The 19,789-nt window shown below is 50.1% G+C and overlaps 1 protein-coding gene across 1 annotated transcript; it reads right to left on the bottom strand.

Moving 5' to 3' along the window:
• Positions 1–9,322: 9,322 nt before the first annotated feature.
• On the bottom strand, positions 9,323–17,626 carry KRT74 (keratin 74). Its single transcript, XM_047740803.1, has 9 exons — positions 17,156–17,626; positions 16,336–16,550; positions 15,891–15,951; positions 15,317–15,412; positions 14,678–14,842; positions 13,363–13,488; positions 11,687–11,907; positions 11,206–11,240; positions 9,323–10,725 (listed from the first exon to the last, which is right to left on the bottom strand). Exons 1-9 carry the CDS (start codon positions 17,624–17,626, stop codon positions 10,514–10,516), a joined length of 1,602 nt encoding a protein of 533 aa, XP_047596759.1. The 3' UTR covers positions 9,323–10,513.
• Between the last annotated feature and the right edge of the window lie 2,163 nt (positions 17,627–19,789).

Raw genomic sequence — 19,789 nt, 5'->3', positions numbered from 1 at the left:
GGCTGGGATTGCTGCAGGTGGGTGAAAATTCAGGCAGTCAGCACAGAGGAGGCAGGGAAATGGCAGAGAGAGGCTCGCCAGGGCCTGGAGGCTTCGAGGGAAGACTCCTGTACCAGCGGGGGATGTCTGCACATTTCTTCCTTCTGATGTGTATCTGTTAGTAAGAGCAGCAGCAGCTGAGGACAGGAAATATTTGTTTGTTTGTTTGTTTGTTGTTTGTTTGGGACCATCTCTTTAGAGATCAAATGGAGGAGCTGCTGTCGGGTGACATTGAACCCTGATGCCTCTCTCCAGACGCATGTGAGCCAGAGGTCCAGGCTGGCTGGGAGCCCCCCAGAGAGCAGGCATCTCCACAGTGACTCTGTGGGCTGCTCCCATGAGTTCCCTCTGAAGGCTGTCATATGTCATCTCAGTGTTCGGCTCAAAGACCCCCTAGTTACTCCTCCCACCCTCCCTCCATCCCTCCTTTTCTCCCTTCGGTCACCTCTATTGAAAGCTTCTCTGTGCCAGGCAAGTGCCCACTGTAGGGGACATGGGGGCTGGTGGTCTAATGCTAAAGGCTTTTCCCAGCTCTTGGAACCCATCCTAGCCCTATGTCCCCCTTGATGGCTTCACTGGGATGTGCGTAACAGCTCACCAGCTCAGGCTTCGACATCCCCACAGCTGCCACCCTGTCCCACCCTGCCCACGACTGTCATCCTGACTGTTCCCTGCCTCAGCCAGGGACATCTCACTCACATTCCTTATCTCCAAATATTTCCTTGGTTTTGCCACACTATCCCTATGCAGCCTGAAACACCTTTTCTCCCCAACTCTTCTGATCCAAATCCTCTGCTCTTTTAAAACCCCGCTTCAAACCCTGGCTTAACCCCATCTCCTCCTCTGTGTGCTGAACTCTTCTGTCCACTGAGACCTGAGCTGCTGTGTTCGCTAGGACCTGGGGTCTGGGTGAAGGTCCAATGTCTCCCAATCGGCTCCTCCCTCTGTACCTTTCCTCGGGGCCCAAGACCAGCCTCTGGACATCCCTTCCCACGTGCCAGAGGACTGCCGGTTGTTGGAGCAGCGACCAAACAGCAGGGACAGTGCACCTTCAGGGAGCCCCTGGGCCTGCATCCAGCTAGAAGGCTACCCGGTAGGAGCCCAGACGAGGAGCTGGCTGCAGGGGTCTGAATCCCACCCCACCACCCAGCAGCACATAACCTCTCGAAGCTTCCATTTCCCTGACATAAATGGGATAATAAACTCCTCATAGGGTAGTAGTGACAATTACAGGCACTGATCCGTGTGAAGTGCTTGATATGTGCCTGCTGCTTATTCAGTGTTTAACAGATATTTCAATGACCAAAAGTAGGGAGTAAAGTGGAAGTTAGGACTCAGGCTGTCCTCTCCTCTTCTGCTCTCTGTCCTTCTTCCTGTCCTCTGGAAGAGGACGTCTGGATCAGCACATCTCCATACGGTGTCATCTGCTGTTGGAGGACAAGGAGGGACTGATGTTCCCAGAGACCCCAGGCTTAAGGAATCTCTCCACTCAGACCATGTCTGGTCATGGAAAATTCGCCATTAGAAAGAATAATAATCGCCGCTGTCTAACAAGTGTCTGCCGAGTGCAAAACTCAGTAGGAAACACTTTTCAAACATTAGTCCTCTCACAATTGATCCATTTATCAGATACTTACTGAGCACCTACCAGGTGCTGAGGGAGGCAACACCAAGCATTCTGTTCTTAAAGAACTTAGTTTCTGGATCCATCCAAAGGCAGGTGTCCCTGGGAAAAGCATCTCATCAAGCTATTAACAAGTCATACTGGCCATCGGGAATGAAACACCCAATGTTGTTGATGAGGATGATGATAGGAGAGGAAGGTGAAGAGTTCTGGGCCACCCACAGGAAGGGTGGGCCCATGTAGGTCTCCTAGGGTGTCTGTGTTTTTGCTGCAGGAAAAAGGGAGGGACAGAAGGAAACCAGAACAGAGCCACAGTTCAGCAAGGTTACGAAGGCCCTGCCCTAGCTTTAAGTCTCTGGAGAGATTCAGGGGTAGGAGGAAGCAGAGCCCCCTGCCTTGGGATACCTCTGCCGCTGGCAGGGGAGACTGGAGACAATTTCCTACATCCCATGTCCCAGCTTCATCTTCCCTCACACCCTTTGAGGTATCAGGATCACTTGGTTTTCTAGGCGAGAATTAAATTTGGAGCCAGGCACGGACATCTCTGAGTCTCCATTTTACTCATTTGTGAAATGGTGGGGAAGTATGTCATGTCAGAGTATCAAACCCCCAAGTTTCCAGGACCCCATAGTTTTCCTTAGACACTCAAGGAAAATTTAAATTGCTTGTTAAATAAATGACATTTGTATGGTTCTTGATTTTATAGCCAAAATGTTTTATTTCATTTACCTAAATAATTTGTAGCTTTTTTTGGTGGTCTTTGTTTCTACATTGTGGTGATCAGTTGGACATGCTTGTGATCCCATGGCTCCAGTCGAGACCCATTGGCTCCTTACTCTCAGCCTTTAGGGTCTGATAAACCACGAGAGAGGTCTCAGAGGGAGACAGGCAAGAAATCTAGTATAATCCAAGAGAGTACTTGCTAGATGAGAGAAAAAGAAAAAACACAGAGGAGAGGGGACGCTGAATCCACAAGGGCTGCCTGGAGGAGGGGGTTTGGGTTCCAGTCTGTTAGGGGAAAAAGCCTTGGGTAGACTGGCAATGCGGAATGGCAAAAGCAGTCCAGGAAGGGCATTTGTGAGGAAAGTACCCTCAGCCGCAGCAAGTACTAGTGAAGGGCAACCACAGGTGAGGACTCACAGAGCCCAAGCTCTGTATGTGATAGGATGAGTGATAGGGAGCCATTGAGGGCTCTTGAGCCAGGCAGAACCTAAGCAATACAGTCTGAGGAAGCAGAATGTGGCTGCTGGTGGGTAGGAGTAGCGGGGGTGGGGAGAGGCTGGAGACACTGAGAGAGGGGCAGGTGGTTCTCTGAGCAAATAATCGTCTCCAAAATTAAAGAGAATGAGCTGGGTTATTTGGATGACATCAGCTTGGATCCTGCCAGCTCTGCTCAGCAGACCGACTCAAGAAGGGAGCATGCTACCCGTGAGCCCCCCGCAGGGGTCCCTCCTCCTACCCTTGTACCCCCTGCAGTTCCAGGCAGGTGAGGCACTGAGCCCCAAGCCAGCTGGATGGAGTGCAGTCTCTGGGGGACTTGGCCGCAATCAGAGCCACTCATCTGGGGGCAGGATGGCTGTTCAGCAGGTTTGAAGCTGGCAAGGCTGAAGGTGAGCTCATCCCAGAGGAGCTGGGGTATAAAGGATGGAAAAGGGCTGTCCTGGCAGGCACTCAGCTCCACTCCCACCCACAGTGTGGCTGCCAGAGAGGCTTACTCCTCACTCAGTTCTGGGGCCGGGAGCATCTCCTTTGAGCTTTGCTGACCATCTTCTTCCTCCAGTCCCACCCTAAGCTTCTGGTGAAGGGTGTGGATTATGGGAATCTGAGGACCCAGGTCCAGGTCCTGCCAGGTGACCATGGGCAGGTCTCCCAACTTCCTAAGCCTCTGTTTCCACATCTCTAAAAAGGGGGCTGTTCATACCTGCTGCACCTGCTCCCAGGGGTGGATGGGAGACACCACTTAAATAATCATGATGATGATGATGCTGATACTACTAATGATAGCTACCACACTGTGAGCTCTGTGGGGTACCGCTCTGAGCACTTCCCATGTAGTAACTCATTTAGTTCTCTCAACAGCTGTGTGAGGCAGATACTATTATTACCCTGTTTTGCAAATGGAGATACGGAGGCACCAAGAAATTAAGTAACTCACTGGAGGGCACACAGCCACACAGCTCATGAGCAGAGGAACCAGGGCTCAATCCCAGCAGCTTGGTGACAGTGTGCACGCTTAGCCTCTCCGCTGTCCTGGCTTAATCGTGTACAGATGTCCAGCACAGGTGCCTGTCCTTTTCCAGGTGCACAGGACCATCTCTAGTCTCCCCCAAGCTCCGGTTCTGTGTCCCTGCTCTCCCTCCATCATCTGAACCTCAACGTGATGAAATGTGCTCGCCAGGACTGACTTCCTCCCACTCTTCTTCCTGCCACCACAGACCCTCCAGCCAGTGGGATCTGACCCCACACTCTCCTTCTCAGCCTTCTCAGCTCTCCTGAAGAAAGTTAAGGTAGTGTCAGGACTTGGGTGAAGATGGGCAGCAAGAGCCTATGAGGTGGTTCCGTGTTTCTCACACACAGCAAGGCTTTTCCCTGATGTCCTGCTCTGGACTGTTCCCCTAGCCTCCTGCCCACTAGGGCAGCTTGTCCCATCTTTTAAGACAAACCAAGACACACCTCCTCTAAGAAGCTCCTCCCCAATTTCCACATCCTCCCTCTCAGGATCAGCTGCACCTCTCTGCACGCGCCTGATTGCCCAGGTGCTGTGTGCATCCCTCTAAAATGATCAAAGAGGTCCCTCTGAGGTCAGGCAATGCATTTTGCTCCTGTGGCCCCAGGCTCCAGGGCTTGTGCCAACTGATAGATGTGCTCTAGCACGTGTCAGAGGGTGCATGTGGGTGCGTAACAGTGTGGGGGTGGTCATGAACATGCATGTGAGCACCGTGGGTATCCAGCCTGTAGGGAGTGGCATGGCGGTCCCAGTGATCTGCGGCTGACAGTTACTGTGATGGGCCAGAGCCCAGCTGTATGGGCCTTTGAGCCACTGGCATGTGTCTGAGCACATATACACTGGCTTCTGGTGACAGTCCACCTGACAGTGGGTCCCTCTCAGATTAGCTCTCTATTCTTCTCTGTTAGTGGCACATGGGTGACTGTTCCACCTTCATCATATCCTTTTTTAATTTAAGATTTTACATATTTATCTGAGAGAGAGAGAGAGTCCACACAAGTGGGGGGAGAGGCAGAGGGAGAAGCAGGTTCCCTGCTAAGCAGAGAGCCCGATGCCAGGCTTGATCCCAGGAACCTGGGACCATGACCTAAGCTGAAGGCAGATGCTTAACCAACTGAGCTACCCAGGCACCTTTCTTCTTTTTCAATAATAGCCAAAGGAGGAAGCATGGTGACTCCAGCTGGTGACCAATTGAGGGAATCAAATTCATTCATTCATTCATTCATTCATTCATTCATTCATTCAACATCCCCTAAACCATGAAAATTCGAGGTTCTAGCTAGCTGGGCCTGAAAAAGCATTCATTCCACTGAGACCTTCTCTACCAGAGAACACAGATGAATCAGTGAAAGCCTCGCACAATACCAAGTTTGGAAGCCAGGGAGAACACTTCTACAGGTGAGAAAATGGGAAGGTTTGAGGCCAAGGGAAAGGCACAGGGAGGAAAGGCTTGGAAGAGCAGCGGCTCCAAGAGGCAGGGCACATACATTGTGACTGCCTTCTTTCACATTGTGTGATTCATTCTCCAATTACGGAGCAAGCAGTCTGGGCCAGAGGAAGACGGAGGCTGGCAAATTCCCGGGCTTGCCCTTGGCCAATCAAACAGAGCGCTAGTTATTTCCGTGCGCCTACTAGCCCCATCTGCTCCCCCATCTTTATTCCAGGTTGCTATTTGCCATATGGTGGGAAAGGCCAGGAGTGTGTCCAAGGACATGGTTTCTTTGGCGTCTTCCTTGCTACCCTTCTGCCCCCAAATGTTAATTTTTATTTGGGTGAGATTCACATTACATAAAATTTACCATTTTTAAGTGAACAATTCAGTAGCATTTAGTGTATTCACAGTGTGGTATAAACACCACCTCTATCTATGTCCATACATCTCATCACTCCAAAAGGAAATGCAGTACCCCCTAGCAGGCACTCCCCATTCCCCTATCCCAGTCTCTGCCACTGCATAGTTTCCATGGATTTACCTGTTCTGGACATTTCATATGAATGGATTCATACAATATGTGACCTTCCACGTCTGCCTTCCCTCACTTAGCATCACGTTTCCAAGATTCATCCATATTACAGCACGTGTCTGCACTTCATTTCTTTTTATGCCTGAATAATACCCTGTTGCAAAGCATATACTATAATTTTTTATAACCATTCATTGTGGACATTTAGGCTATGTCTTTGTCCTGTCAGGCTGCTGCAACAAATACCACAGACTGGTACCTTATAAACAACAGAAATTTACTTCTCACAATTCTGGAAGCTGGGAAGTCCAAGGTCAAGGCACTAGCATGGTCGCACTGCAGGGGGTGCACAGCCAACAACTTCCCCTATGTCCCCATGTGGTGGGAGGGGCTAGAGAGCTCTGGGCGGTCTCTTTATTAGAGCACCAGTCCCATTCATGACCTAAAACCTAAGTACTTCCCAAAGGCCCCACCTCCTAATACCACCATCTTTGGGGATTAGGGTTTCAAGATGTGAATTTGGGGGAGACACAAACACTTAGAGCATAGCAATCTGTTTCTACCTTTGGTTATTGTGAACCATGCTGCTGTGAACATGCATGTACAAGAATTTGTTTAAGCACCTGTTTTCAATTCTTTTGGATATATAGACCAAGGAGGGTAACTGCTCTCTTGCCAGTCCTATGTTTAACTTTATGAGGACATGCCTGACTTTTTCACAATGGCTGAACCATTTTACATTCCCACCAGTCACATACAAAAGTTCCAATGTCTCCACATCCTTGTCAACTCTTTTTATTTTCCTTTTTTTTTTTTTTAATTACAACGGTCCTAGTGAGTGTGGGGTGGTACTTCACTATGGTTTGGGTTTGCATTTTCCTCATGATAAGTCACATTGAGCATCCTTTCATGTGCTTTTTGACCATTTGTATATCTTCTTAGAAATAAAGTCCATTAAAGTCTTTTGCTCATGTTTTAATTGGGTTGTTTGTCCTTTGGTTGTTGAGTGCTAAGAGTTCTTTATATGTTCTGGATGCTAGACCTTCAGCAGACAGATGATGTGTAAAGGTTTTCTCTCATTCTGCAGGATTTCTTTTCACTTTCTTGGTAGTGTCCTTGGATGTACAGAAGTTTAAATTTTGATGAAGTTCAACTTAATCTATTTTATCTTTTGGTGCTTGTGCTTTCGTGTCGTATCTAAGAATCCTTTGCCAAATCCAGGCTCATGAAGATTTATCCCTTTATTTCTTCTAAGAGCTTTCCAGTTTTAGCTCCTATATTTAGGTTGTTGATCGATTTGACATAATTTTTTTATATAATGAGAAGTGGGAGTCCAGCTTCATTCTTTTGCATGTGGCTAGCCAGTTGTCCCAGCATATCCAGGAATGGTGTCTGCATACTTGTCAAAATGGCCATAAATGCATGGGTTTTCTCCCCCAAATCTTTTAAACGTATTTGTGCTAGTTAAGAAGACCCTACAAGCACTATCCCTAGGTGTCTCTGCTAGGTGAAGCTTCCTTAAGTGGAAAGCCCAGCAAAGAATAAAGCCAGTCCTTGCCCTCGAGGCCCCCAAGTCTGGCACTGATGGAATCAGTCACACAGAGAGATCATCTCAACTGCATGTGGAAATGTCATGTTGGATGTGAGCAGTGGGCATAGCAAAGTCCTAGAAAACAGACACTCAGACAGGCCTAAAGATTCAGAAAGATTTCCAAGAGGAGTGAGTACCCAAATGGAATGTCAAAGGAGCAGTAAGAGTTGTCCGCATAATAAAAGGTGTAAATGGAAGTCTCCATGCCCAAAGACCGTGTGAGCACAGGCATCACCCAGACAGATGACTCAGCCCCTAAGTGGACATTTGCTGGAGGTCTACAGAGAACAAATGAATAAGATACTTATGCTCCCAGACAGTGTAGACACTCCTTCACTCCCCACTCCTCTAGACTGCTCTCCAGCCAAAACTTCCATGCACACATCTTCCTTCTGGTCTCTTTGCCCTGTGTACTGAAGTCAGACCCACAGAATTTAAGTTGGTGACCATGGTCCTAGCTCTATGATTTCCTCTCTTGGGCTTCAAAGGAGTCTTCAACTGAGTCATAAAGCAAGAGCGAAGTCATCCTTGTGCACGTCTCAGGATCTTAATTAGGCCCCAGATGACAAAGAATTTCTCCATTTCTCAGGCAGATAAACTGCAACCAGAGGGGTTGCCCCTCTGCCCTCCTCAATACCCCAGCATAAGACATGTTCCCTCAGTTCCCCAAAATCACATCTGCCTAGCCTCTGGGTCCTTCACTATGCACCCAGCACCGGGCACAGCACCCAAGCCTCATATCCCAATGGCATACCAGCACTCTGGTCCTGGAGGAGGCAACTCCATGGATGGCTCATGGGTTCCTCTAAAGGCTGTCTCAGGTTGTAGATCCGATCTGCCCATCCCTTCCTCATAGCCCCTCTTACGGGTCACTGGGAATTTGGTCTTTGGGGAAGGGCAGAGTATCAACACTGGGAAGGGCCTTAGGGTTTTCTGGTCCTGGGGTTCATGACCCAGGGAGTCCATGGATGGGCTTTGGGGGGGTTTGCAGACCTCTGAACAGGTAGACATAATTCTGTACCTTTTTCAGGGGGAAAATGTCCATAGCTCATCTCAGTTGGTCTGAGTGTAACAGGTGACTGGTTAGTGGCTGAGCCAGAACAGAACCCCTGTAAGTCCCAGGGCATTATTCCCCATAGTCACCATAGCAGTAACATCAGAGGGAGGCATTTGGGCAGAAAACCCACCAGACTCTTGGGCTCTTGTGCTTCCCAAGGTTACTGCATCTTGGCATACAGACGAGAACCTCCATAATACATGAAAGACACAGTGAGGCTAATGGAGTTGGCAGCTTGGGGCCTCTCGCCCCTGTCTTTGGAAGACCAGCCACTATTACCCTGAGGGATGGAGGAGCAAACAGCTCAGGACACCCATGCTACTAGATGGACCAGAAAGCACATCCGAGGGCTGAATTCTGCACACCAAAGCTGAGGGACTAGAAATCCCACCTAGCCCCGCTACCCACTTCAGAAAATCTAAGATCTCCCAGCCCTCACCAAAACCTATTGTGACAGTATGATTTAAGTTCTCTATCCAGGAATCTATGTGCCCATCTTTCTAGTTATTTGATTAAACTTTCCTTCTCCTCCAGGAGGCCTTCCTTGTTTAGCTTCTATATCCTTGTCCCCAATCAGCGATGCCACACAGGGCTTCCCTTTCCTGATTTGTACCAGGACATGGTTTTATGCATATGTCCATCTCTCCCATCAGCCTTGAGATCACGTCCAGAGCAGCCTGCTCTGATCTGCTTCCAGACTCCCTAAAGGCTCTTATATGTGTGTGTGGGCCGGAGCCCATTATCATTAGGGGGTGGGCAATTTGGTGAGATTGACACACTGACAAGACTGACACACTGATATCACCCAAGGGCAGTTTATTGAATGTACAGCAGAAATCCTGAGTCCATAACTCAAGTGATGGAGGGACTGGGTGTTGCCATTCTTGGGAATATTTACACCAAAAGCCATGACTTCCAGGCTGGACAGTGCCACCAGAGATGGATCAAGCTCCCCTCACTGAACACAGCTCATAGCAACAGGAATGGAGGATCACAAGCACTGCAGGATACGGCCCTAGCAAGAGGACTAAAGATACATCACATACCATAGTCCTTGACAAAAAGGTAACATAATCATGTTGCCCTCATCAAAAAACCTAGTGTTTGAAACAATTCCCTCTGTTACAGAGGCAGTGATATGCCATGGAAAGAACATAGACTGTGGAGTCAGCTAGACCTGGGCTCTACTCCCAGCCTGGGGAACTTAGTGGGTGACAGGGATGGGTTCTGCAGCCTCTCTCTTGGAGGCTGGGACTTCTCCTCTGTCCTGAGGTTGCTGACTGCACCCACCTTGCAGGCTGGGTAAGCACAAGGGGCAATGCATGCAGGGAGCCTGGCACATAGCAGCTGCTTATCATAGGGTAGTAGCTCTTACCAGTAGTAGAGTGGGTGGGTGACACAAGGTGGCAGGAAACCCCCAGTTCTCTGTCACTTGGCTTTGTGAAGCTGGGTACAGCTGGTGGTCTGAGCATACACACCTTTTCTCCTGAATAAAGGAGTCATTCAGCAAAGAGCTTTCAGAGGGGACAGGCAAAGCCTGGCTGATCGTGCCCCTCCCAGGAACACACCTTCATCCTCACCCCCGAAGCTGGGGTTGTGGAGTGGGGGGGGGGGGACTTCCCAGACACCTGCTGATTCAGCCTAAGCCCCAAACAAGACTATTCCTCTTCCCCTCCCTCTCCGCCTCCCTCCTCTTCTCTCCCTCTGGGGAGGACCATAACTTCCCAGAGCCAAGAAGGCAATTATAGCCTGGGTCCCAAAGCCTTCTGCCAGCTGAAAGCAGTAAGGAAAACAAGAAGTCAGTGTCCACATGGGACCTGAGAGGATAGAGAGGCGATGGTGCCAGTCAGAGCTGGACAGCGAGGGGGACCAAGGCACAGGTGGTCAAGTACACTACAGACAGTCCAGGACTCAGGGGGTTGAGGATGGAGAACAGCAGACATCTCTGGGCTTGGTGGCGGCTGCAAGGGCATCTCTTCTCCCAGATCCTGAGGGGAGTGGGCCCTCGGGCTTATCGGGCGGCTTTTCTGGCTGGGGTGCTGGCAGAGGTGCTCTTGCCCTTGAGGTCTTGGGAGTCCTTGAGGTCTCCCCCACGGGCCTCTTTGGCCCTGGACTGCCCAGCCCGAGAGCTGCTGTAGCTGCCCACCACGCTGCTGGCCCTGGCGTCGGCACTAGAGGAAGAGCTGGGATGGTAGTAGCCGCTCCCACCGCTGCTGATGACGGCTGAGGAGGAAGAGCCAAGAGCAAAGAAGAAGGGAAGCAAGGATCAGTCAGAAAAGGAGCCATCCTCCCTTGTTCCCAGCAACCCTCAGCAGCCAGGAAACACCATCAAGATGAACAAGCATCCTGCAAAGTGCCAGGCTCTGGGTGAAGTGGGGACCACATGACACAGACACGGTCTCTGACCTCCTGGCATTTCCTGGACCATTTGACACCCCAAGTGCACATTTGCAACCTTCTCTCTCATTAACAATGTCCCGGGGAGAGACAGAGAAGAAATGCAGTGGGAATGACTTCAGCCACTCTTTCCATGGGTCAAAGGGAAATAGGTTTCCTTTGAAGCCAGAGAAGTTTCAAAAGACAGTAACGGAAACTCCCCGACTGGGGGAGACCATGAGTGGAGGTAGCATCGCCCTATCCTGGGGTCCCCGCCTGCCTACCCAGCCAGAATCCCCACCCGACCTATCTCTCAGGGATACTTACAGATGCTCACAGAGGATGGATTCTCACCAGACATCCTGTAAGACAGAAAGTTAGAGAAGGATAAAACTTCAGTGAAGTGTCTACACTCAGCTACAACCTTGATGGGCATCTGCTTTACCATGTACATGTTATTTTTATTCATTCTTAAAACAGTCTGTGAGATGGAGATTATAATCCCATTTTATAGGTGAAGAAATAAAGACACAGAGACACTAAAGGATCTGCCAGAACCACAGCTTGTATGTGCCAAAGGAGTGAGGAAATCTGGTCTGTCTGATCCCACTTGCTCTTTCCACAGCATCACCTGTGCTGCCTGCTTCATGTTTGAGTTCCCCTCGCAGGGAGCAGGAGCTGAGCGACCCAGTCAAACCAGCACTCTGTGCTTATGTCTTTCATCTTCCACTTCCCAAATGTCCCCAGCCCAGCAGGGAGCCTCCCACAGCCCTTCTCCCCAGAGTTCCCCTCCACATCCCCCCACAACCTGCACTCCTCGCCCTCCAGCAGCTTGCGGTAGGTGGCGATCTCCATGTCCAGGGCCAGCTTCAGGCTCATGAGCTCCTGGTACTCGCGCAGCATCCGGGCCAGCTCCTCCTTGGCCTGGTGCAGGGCGGACTCCAGCTCGTCCAGCTTGGCCCAGGCATCCTTCAGGGCACAGTCGCCCCGCTGCTCAGCATCGGCGATGGCCATCTCCAGGTTGGCACACTGAAAGCCAAAGAACAGGGAGCTCATCAGAATGCAAAATAGTTCTCAGATCTTCTGGGTTTGGGAGCAAAACCCCCTCACTTCCCAGATGAGGCCCAAGGTGACAGTGAGTAAGTCTCCAGGGACAGGACTATAGCCCGGCCTCCTCTGTTTTCTATTGCAGATGGATTTTCTGTGAGAAGCTATTGAAATAATTGCATTTCACGAGTATAGGAAGAAACTTGTGATGTTTGTGAAGTTGACTAGTTCCTGCTGTTGGAGGCCACCAATGGCTCTAGGTTGAAAGGATACCAGGTCCAGGAGAATCATGCTGAGACCCCAGCCAAGTCACCTCTAGGGATCAGACAGCATGACAAGGCACCACTATAGTCAGATTCCTGTCTGCAGGACAGCTCCCAGTGGGGACCCTTGACCTGTTAGCACCAAGAGTGAGCGTTTCTGGAACACTCCAGCATTTTGCAGGAGGGTCTGGCTAAACACTCCCCTTGTCAGCTTGAATTGGGTGAGGGAGGCTTTCCTTAGACCTGGAGGTTAAAGGCATGAAATCATACCTCAACCTCAGAAACTGGGTTCTAACAAACATCTAGCAGCACTGGGATGCTGCTGGATGTTTGATGATGGAAAGGAAGGCTGTTGCCATGCTCCTTACATTGCCTGGCGTGGAGGTTGTGGGGACACAGGGAGGAGAATGGGCTCCAATCTTTCACCTTGGTGTCCTATCACTAGTAGAGTTGACCTGGTTCTTTGAGGAGGACAAAGAAAGAATTCCCCACCCCTTTAATATTATCTCCCCGCTGCCATGGTGTTTAAGCTTTGCTGCTTTCAGGGAAGACAGGATTCTCTAGATGAAGTGGACATGGTACCATGATACAGAGAAGGGACACCCAGGAGGGCTTCATCTGCTGCTGTCCTCCTTTGGTCACCAGGATGATGTCCCACCTTAAGGGCAGGAACTTAGCATGGCCACAGAAGAGCCTGGGATACATTCCCTATGCACTCCTCCATATGTATTATGTGTATAGTGGGAAGAGAAGGCGTGGGACCTGCCATCAGAGGATACGTCTGAAGGGAATGTAGGCCAGGTTTGTTGCACGCAGAAAAGGTCTGAGTAAAAGGAGGAAAGAAGGAGGAAACCTGATTTCTGTCCTGACTGCTGATAACAGCTGGGGACCTTGGGCAAGTCACTTCCCCTCTCCTCATCTGCCCATCTTCTTTATCTGCAAACTGGGAGTCAGATGAAGTAAGCTCAAGGCACTTCCCAGCTCTTAGCAGAGTGCCAGCTCTGACCAAAGGTGCAGAGGCAGGTAGGAAAGAGAGATGTTAGATGGCCGTGGGGCTCCCAAATCCAAATTGGGAGATATGCTTTTTACTAAACTGGGCTCCAGTTTCTCCACCACAGAGGATGAAATTGAACTTCACAAAGAACTTGACATTCTTGGCGAGGTTGCTGCCCACCTGCTTCTTTACATTTGCAATCTCACACCGGATCCTCTGGATGAGCCGGTTCAGCTCTGACATCTCGTTCTTGGTGTGTTTGAGGTCATCACCATGTCGGCCTACTGCCAGCTGCAGCTCTTGGATCTGGTTTCCGAGAGATAGAAAGTTGGTTATGAGACAGGACTGCACCCCCACCCCCGATTCAAAGTAGGGGAAGGGTCCTGAGCAAACAATTCCATGGCTGAGGCCAGACAGGGGAGGTGGGTCCAGGACAGGGCGCAATGGAGCCGGAGCCTGGGCATCCCTCCGGCTGTGTGGTGGTGGTTCCCACCGGGAAGTCCACCCACTTCTCTAAGCGGAAACTGTGCACTGGACACACTCTTTCTCTTTGCCCTGCCTGCAGTCTTTTCTGAGCTGGCTGAAAGAAAAGTACAGGTCACATTTATTAAGCACTTTTGAAATGTAAGAAGAACTCTCTACTCATTAAGCATCTCTATATAGAGGCCTCTGCTAAAGGCCAGATTGTACTACTCCATGTGCTAAGGATGCAGCAATGAGCAGGATAGGTGAGGTCCCGGCCCTCACAGAACATGAATTCTCCTGCAGCCCTTTCTCAGTGACAAGTGGAGGGCCAGAAGCTGAGGGCAGTGTGTACACTTGGGGTGGTTGGATTGTTAGCTCAGGGTTTGTAGCTCATACCTTCCCCTCTTCCTTGCCCAGTCCTCCAGAGAAGAGGGGATGGCATATCCATGGACAGGGGATGAGGAACCTATGATCTTTGCTGTGGGTGGGATTTAACAAATGTGAAAAGGAGTGCCAGAACAGGGCAGGTATAAAACCCTGGAGAGCAAGCAGGTAAAGGGTCTTCTCCAAGCATTACTCCCAGTACCCAGAAGTCAGATAGACTTCCACTTCCTCCTCTTGAAAGTCTTCCCATATTGGCCAGAAAAGAGCTCATGGCTTCCTTTTTACTCCCTACCCCACCCTGGATTTCCCATAGCTGCTCTCCATCATATTTGTTACTCTCTCTCCTTCTGCACCATGATGGCAAGCCCTAATCCCTGGAAACATATTTGTTCTACAGCAGAAACACCTCTCTTCTTTTCTCCATCAGATGATTGCCTGTCCTTTTCTATTGAATGTGCCCATCAATTCATCTTTGATAACAGACTCTACTGAGAATTCTTTTTGAATAGAATATCATTAAAGCATTGGTTATAACCATCCTTTCATTCAACACATCTACAAAGGTCGCTCTTACATTCCCTGGTGGAGGTATCCCTTCCCAGGAAAGGAGAGGCTGGTGGAGGACAGAGATGCCCCTGGTGCCCACCTTGCTCTGGTACAGCACCTCGGCCTCAGCCTTGCTCTTCAGGGCGATCTCCTCATACTGAGCTCGGACCTTGGCAATGATGCTGTCCAGGTCCAGGTCCCGGTTGTTGTCCATGGACAGGATGACTGAGGTTTCACTGGCATGAGTCTGAATCTGGGCCATCTCCTGAATTGAGAGATGAAGACAGAGTCAGGGTCCCCTAGCCTGCCTTGGTTGCCTATTCATCTTCTGAGCTGAAGTGGTGGGAAGAAGTTCCTGCTCCAGATCTGAATGTTGGAGCCAAAGGAGAAGGCTCACAGCAACAGGATGCACCCTTCATGGGCAGTGGGCAGTGAGAGACATTTCCTATAATTCACAGAGTCAAGAGCCTGTGCTTGAATAAGACCTCAATGGGTCATTTTTTTCTGCCTGAGTGAAAGATCACTGTCAGCCCAGGTGGGATTTTCTCTTGTGTATGGTCTCTGGGGACCAAGATCCTACACTTCCATGGTCTCTCTTGTGCAGAGTTTTGCACCTTCCTATCAAAACATCCTTCATTCTATTATCCTAAATCCCTCTTACTGGCATCTCCCCAGAAGAGCCAAGTGAAGCCCTCAGCTGGAAAGAGGCAGGGTGGGGGAAAGGCAGGAGCATCCTCACCGTGTCATACAAACACTTGAGGAACTTGATGTCTTTGTCCAGAGAATCTACTTTGGCCTGGAGCTCCACCTTCACTGTGTAGGCTGCATCAGCATCCTGCCAAGAGGCACCCAAAACATTCAGTCAATACGACCCTCATCTTGTGAGCTTTCCCTGTCCCTGCTCCCAGTGCCATCTGACTTCCTATTGTTTGCCTGCAAAGGGAAGCATATGGATGAATAAAATTATTCAATATTGCTTTTTCTCATACTCAATGACTCTTTGAAAAAGAGAAAGGGGAAAGTTGTTCTGTTCCACTGGAGGGAACAAAGCCCAGAGAGGTAGAATGAGTTTCCCCCAATTCACACAGGAAGGCCAAGCTGGACCAGAGTTTCCCTTTTCCCAGAACAGAATTCTCTCCTGTCTGTCTCTGTCCTTTGGTTGGGTGTATATCCTGCCTCTAGCTAGAGGCCAGAACCATGACTCCATCCCAACTCAGGCATCTGCCCCTCTCCAGAAGGCCTGAGCTGGAGTCCTGAGCATAGTTAGTTAGGAGGGGCATGCAAAAGAGAGCATAGGCTCTTTGTTCCCTTACCTTCTTGAGCACCACAAAATCATTCTCAGCTGCTGTGCGCTGATTAATCTCCACCTCATACCTGTGGGCGAAGAGAGAAGATAGCAGATCCCTGCAGGATCTCCTAGAGGTGAGTGCCACATAGGCTGGGGGTGGCAGGACTCTGCCCCTGAGTTACCTCATATATATTCCACTCACTGGATCCTATGAAAATATCCAAGTGCCTATTAGGTTCCCCAAACTGGCCACTGAACCAATCACTGGATCAAAGAGCAAGAAACTCCTTCTGATCAACCAGGTAGGAAGTTCTCATCAAACAGGGCAGGCTCTTCCCCCACAACCAGGGAGGGGTGTGAGCCCCTGGCACTAGTTCTTGCTCTCTCCCCTCCTAAAAAGTAGGCACAGAGATTGGATTTCCCAAAAATCTCTGGGAACATGACCCACGACCTTGGTAGGGCCTGCTCACCTCTTCTTGTAGTCCTCCACCACGTCCCGCACGCTCCTCAGCTCTGAGTCCAGCCGCACCCTGTCCCCGGACAGCATCTCCAGCTGCTTCCGCAGGTTGCTGATGTAGCCCTCGAGGATGGGCTCCAGGTTCTTTCTGCAGTTGCTCAGGTCCAGCTGCTGCAGCAGCTCCCACTTGGTCTCCAGCACCTGGTTCTGCTGCTCCAGGAACCGCACCTGGGATCACAATGGAGGTGACCATGTCCATGGACATAGACTATTGACTCTCAGGTTACATAGATTTTTCTAAAGTCATTAGCCTCAGGTGTTGACTCTACACTCTTGGAATTCCATGCAAACTAGACCCTGTATGAATGCTCATCTCATAGCTTTCTAGACAAAACCAATCCCTGAAAACTCATGGAGGAAGGAAATACCATAATTTTCTTTCATTGTCTGACTCAGCACACAAGAGATGCTCCTCCTGATGACTCAGCCAAGTGTTTCTTCTGTACCGTGAGCCCTCCCCTCCCAATGGTGTTGACTCTACTAGTTCTTCATCTTCTTTAAAGAGCTGGAGATTCGTCCAACTGTCCTCCAGAAACCCAGTACTTCTTTCTCAAGATGGGGCTACACTTTACTCAATTTTCCACCCTTCTCTGCAAAATACCCTGCAGAAGCAACACATTCATTTATTCCTTTGTGCTACCTAGCTTACAGGATGTTATGATGGAGGAGCCCCAGCTGCCACCTTTCCATCCACAGTGCCCTGTCCACTCCCAGGCAGCATGGAATTGCTCACATCTCACTGAACTCTCTCATCCTCCTCCTGTGAGACCCACCTTATCAATGAAGGAGGCAAACTTGTCATTCAGAGCCTTGATCTGCTCCCGCTCCTGGGTGCGCACTCTCTGGATCTCAGGGTCCAGCTCCACGTTGAGGGGAGCCAGGAGGCTCTTGTTGATGGTGACCCGGTAGATACCCCCAGGTGGGCACATGGATGGGCACACAGACCCTGAGGCCACACTGCCAAACATGCTTCCAGCAAAGCCAGTGGCCCGGCCCCCTCCATACCCAGAGCCAGGCCCAAAGCTATAACCTCCAATCCGAACACCACCACCTGCCATGTTGAGGGAAATACATCGATTCCCTCCAAGGCTGTAGAGGCTCCGACTGCCAAAGCCAGCCCCAGGTCCTTTGCCAGCTGCACGGTAAGAAGATGCACTGCCCACAGCCTTCCTCAGCACCACTGCTGAGCGCCCACTGAAGCCACCCTTGTCACCACCAGACTTGATGTTCAGTTGCCGACTCATGGTGGGAAAGATGGAGTTGACAGAGTTGGAGGAAAGCAGTCACTAAGGGATAGAGAACAAACGCTCTGATGAGGCACCCAGAGTACGGCCTCCTTTTATCCTGTCAAGCCCAGGACACCGGAAAAGGGCGTCTCTCCACTATCTTCTTTCCTTGTGCTGAAGGGCCAGGAGCCATGGGTAATTTGTAGAACAGAGATCTCCAAGCTCTTTGTGGCAACAAAGCGTTTCCGATAGCCAGCAGAATATGCTGCCCTTGCAGACTGGAGTGGTCTAATCGGGCATTATCTGCGCTCTTAATTAGGGACCTGGGGACTTATCCCCTTCTGAGATCTCCTAGCTTTCTTTTTCCAGGGCTACCTCCTTCTTGCTTATCTATCAGCAAGGAGCAGGGGAAATGTCTGGCTTTATCAAGAAAGGGCTCCTCTGAAAACCCAAGGTTTCCTTCCAAGATAATCCATCTCCTAGTATCTGGTTTGTTGAGGAGTCGAAGTGTTCATGCCAGAGAAAAGGAGACTCAGAAACATGAGGGGTGTTTTCAAAGATCTAGATCCAAGACAGACTTTCCAGAATCACTCTTTGTGTCTCTAAGAACCCCAGCTGTCCAGCGGTGGAACAGACCCCAGGAAGATAGTGGAAATGACCCCACAGAGTCTGCATGGTCCTCAGCTCGGGTATTGTCTGGGGATTTCCGTGAGTGAGACCTGGGTGGTGGTGACCTTGATGTTGCCTTTTTAACAGTGAGAAACTTTTCAGGCAGCTGGCAGTTCCTTCAGCCACATTTTTGCTCCTGAACAAGGTCTGCCCCATCCTGGGAGCCCAAGCATTAGTTCTTCCCTCCTTGGGGAGAACATCTTCCCAACTCTTATGCTCCCTGGGGAAACATTCCATGCCCAGGTACCAAGAGACAGAGGTCCCTGAGTTTCACTCATGGGTTCAGGGTGGTCTGTTCTGCCAGTTTCCAGATCACTTCAAGAAGTTACTCAAGTTGGGGACATGAGAAAGCAGTCCCTTGTTAGCTCAGGTAGTCCTGGCAGGGTGAAATGTTACAAAATTACTCCAAAAACAGGCATCTGGTAGCTACCCTAATGCAGGACTCTGACCACTTCCTATAAGTAAACTGAGCAGCTTTAACCCATTTGGATCAGCCAGATAGTGGTAGACCAGTGTTCCCACTACTGGGGAGGTGGGTGGAGATGGTGCTGGCCAGCAGGCTGGAGCCTGGAATGCTTCTCAGAGGGTCTTCCCTTCACATGGTGTTCTCCTCACATCCCAGAAAGTGGCAGTGGGTGTTCCTTCTCTAGGAACCCTGTCTCCCCACCTTCCCGGCAGGGCCTAGCCCCAAGGCATAGGAGGGCATAATTTAAATGGTTTCTTATGGTTTTCTAAGCCAAACTGAAATTGCTGGTGTGTGCATGTCAACAAACGGTGTAATTCCCTAGACCAACATATGGTCCCAGTCCCCAAGGAGGCTCCAGACCAAAGAGAGGGACCTACATAAAGAACTGAATCTGGGGCCCATGCTCCAGACTGACAGAAGAGCTTTGTGAAGCAAGGATTTGGAGGTATGCTGGGGAAAACAGGCTAATTTTGATTGGGGTTTTTAAAAATGTCCGGAAGGCTGGGCTTGTACCCCCACCAGCACTCATAGCAGGGACTGCTTCCCGGTAGCTTCCCCCTGGCAGTGGGGACTGACATACTACTTGTAGTAGCAGCAATGGTGGCAGCAATAGTATCCACCATAGTGATCATCACAGTCATAACAAAAAGAGTCCACATCCGTTGTTCACATTGCATGAGCCAGGCATCGTGCTGAGGACTACTAAGATGTCTATTTCAACCCTGATGTTACTAACTTCCCTTGACAGGTGAAGAATTGGAGGCTTAGAGATGTTAAAGAACTTGCCCAAGGTCACTCAGCCAGTTCATCAGAGCTGGGACTGGAATCCGAGGGTGTCCGGTCTCAAGGTCATGTTCCTAACCAGCATGTTAAGTGATAGAATGAGAGCTAGAGGGAAGACACGGGGCTTTCTGTGTTGGGGACCAGGAAATAAAGGGGGCAGTGATGGTGATGATGGTGACTTGGTGGTGACTGTGACACAGAAGGAAGAGGAGGAGGCAGAGGGGGATTTCCTGACAGAGGTCATCATGGTGACCACACAAGGT

This window comes from Lutra lutra, chromosome 8 (assembly GCF_902655055.1).
Source record: "Lutra lutra chromosome 8, mLutLut1.2, whole genome shotgun sequence".
Lineage (NCBI taxonomy): Eukaryota > Metazoa > Chordata > Mammalia > Carnivora > Mustelidae > Lutra > Lutra lutra.
Note: the sequence above shows the minus strand (reverse complement) of the source record. Positions and strands in the feature narration are given on the sequence as shown.